The sequence below is a fragment of the Perkinsus marinus genome (assembly GCF_000006405.1).
Source record: "Perkinsus marinus ATCC 50983 genomic scaffold scf_1104296964260, whole genome shotgun sequence".
Taxonomy (NCBI): domain Eukaryota; phylum Perkinsozoa; order Perkinsida; family Perkinsidae; genus Perkinsus; species Perkinsus marinus.
In genome coordinates this window covers 1-1,411 of record NW_003204736.1, presented here as the reverse complement: position 1 = coordinate 1,411, position 1,411 = coordinate 1, and the positions used below count along the sequence as shown (strand labels likewise).

Below are 1,411 nucleotides of genomic sequence, written 5' to 3'. Positions count from 1 at the left end.
GCTGAGCACTCCATTCCTTCCATGGATTTCCTCGTCATCAGTCTACTTATTCGTCATTAGTCATATTATCTCCATTATTAGACGGTTCGTGCGGTTTGGATGTATCGACCGCGCCACGCCCGAGTGACGTGGTTTGTACTTGCGTGTTCTTGCGCATGCGTGCCCTCATTCGTTCGAAGTGATCATAAAACATCCGTTATTAACCCCTTCGTCTCTATGCCTCCGAGTCGTGTTTCCAAGAAGTCCAAGGAGCCTGCCCAAGGGTCTGGCGATCCCCCTCGCTCACAGCCATCGCAGGCAACCATAACCATATCATCACGAAATTCTCGGCAGAGTGGACAAACACTGGACTCCGGATTCGCAGGACCATCGTATTTCCGCAAGCGACTTGCATGGAATACTGCACTGCGTCCTTGACCAGTGGAAGTTAAGCTTAGGCGATAGCATTGATCCCCAACAGCCTCGAGCACATAATAAGGCCCGGACGCACAACCAGAGAGCTTGGACTCTCGGGATCCACCGACCTTACCCGGATTGAAGAGAATAGCCTTGTCACCAGGCGATAGTCGTTCAGTCGAAGAGCTTAACTTCTTAGACATAGCCACTCGGTTGCGACATTGGAGCCATTCCTCTCCATAGATCTGAAGAAGATCGTTATGCTTCCTGACTCGCAACTCCGCTTCTTTCGCCCAGGGCTGATCCTGATCGTCCCAGGAACCGGCCCGACCAGCAGCGACTCGTGCTGCATCAGCATGACATCTCGCCAAAGCTTCATAAGCGCCTCCCGTTACCGAGCCGATCTTCCCGGCCAACCGGAACACGATACGCTTACTCAACATCTCAGCCTCCGGGACCACCGGAGCTTCACAGCGCTTAACAGATAACTTCTTGTGCTCATCGTCCCAGCACCAAAGATTATCGAGCCAACGGGTACCTTGGCCACTCGACCATCTCTCACGCTTCGCATCAGGGCAATTGAAACCGCACAGGTCCCAACCCAGCAAAAGCAGCTGTTCGACGACATCAAGAACAGGAGCCTCACCGGCTACTACGAAGTCGTCCATGACAACAACAATGGCAGGGTAGACATCGTGACATTGAGCACCTCGCAAAACCTCGTAAGCGCAGCGAACGACTTTGCGAATGATACGTTGAGTACAGTGTAACGCATGCGGACCTACCGCCAGCCCAAAAGCTAGCTTAGAACACTCAATCAACTCCTTACCGACTGATAGGTAGACTGGAGTATGTTCACCAGTAGCCACGTCGATGACGTCGATACCGATAGAATAGAAAGCCTTCTCGAGGTCGTATTGTCGTATCTGCACTCCTCTTCGGAGCACCCCTCTCAAAACTTGCCCTGCCTTCAACACCGTTGGTTGAACGGCAGACACTGCTGGTGAGTAGAGGT

General features: G+C 52.5%; 1 protein-coding gene across 1 annotated transcript; it reads right to left on the bottom strand.

Moving 5' to 3' along the window:
* Window positions 1-182: 182 nt before the first annotated feature.
* Pmar_PMAR012756 (hypothetical protein) lies at window positions 183-1,064 on the bottom strand (the record flags this gene model as incomplete). The annotated part of the gene is made up of 1 exon (XM_002770866.1): window positions 183-1,064. The coding sequence occupies one exon, from the start codon at window positions 1,062-1,064 to the stop codon at window positions 183-185; it is 882 nt and encodes a 293-aa protein (XP_002770912.1).
* Window positions 1,065-1,411: the final 347 nt, after the last annotated feature.